Source organism: Cystoisospora suis (assembly GCF_002600585.1).
Source record: "Cystoisospora suis strain Wien I chromosome Unknown contig_4278, whole genome shotgun sequence".
NCBI lineage: Eukaryota > Apicomplexa > Conoidasida > Eucoccidiorida > Sarcocystidae > Cystoisospora > Cystoisospora suis.
Window position 1 is genome coordinate 1 of NW_027157070.1, and position 285 is coordinate 285.

General features: G+C 47.7%; 1 protein-coding gene across 1 annotated transcript; it reads left to right on the plus strand.

Moving 5' to 3' along the window:
• Positions 1–11: 11 nt before the first annotated feature.
• CSUI_007899 (uncharacterized protein) lies at positions 12–258 on the plus strand (the record flags this gene model as incomplete). Its single annotated transcript, XM_068068042.1, has 1 exon — positions 12–258. A coding segment is annotated over one exon (90 nt), but the record flags the coding sequence as incomplete, so codon positions are not given.
• Between the last annotated feature and the right edge of the window lie 27 nt (positions 259–285).

Sequence of the window (285 nt, forward strand, 5' to 3'; positions counted from 1 at the left end):
CCCCCCCACCCCCCCCGCTCGACAAAGTCGTCAGGGGCGTAGCAGAAGGACGTGAGAGTGTGAAGGGTCACTTCATAGTAATACTGACGGGGATGAGCTAACAAATAGATTAAAAAGTAAGCAAGTGATAAGGGAGGAAGTAAGTAACTACCACTTCCCGTCTGTAGAAGACAGGACACCCTTGGCTCCACTAGAACTACCACTGTTGCCAGGAGTGGTACGAATCTTAGTCTTCTGTCTTCCTCTCCCTCTTTCTTTGTTTACATAGAAATAGAGAGATAGACA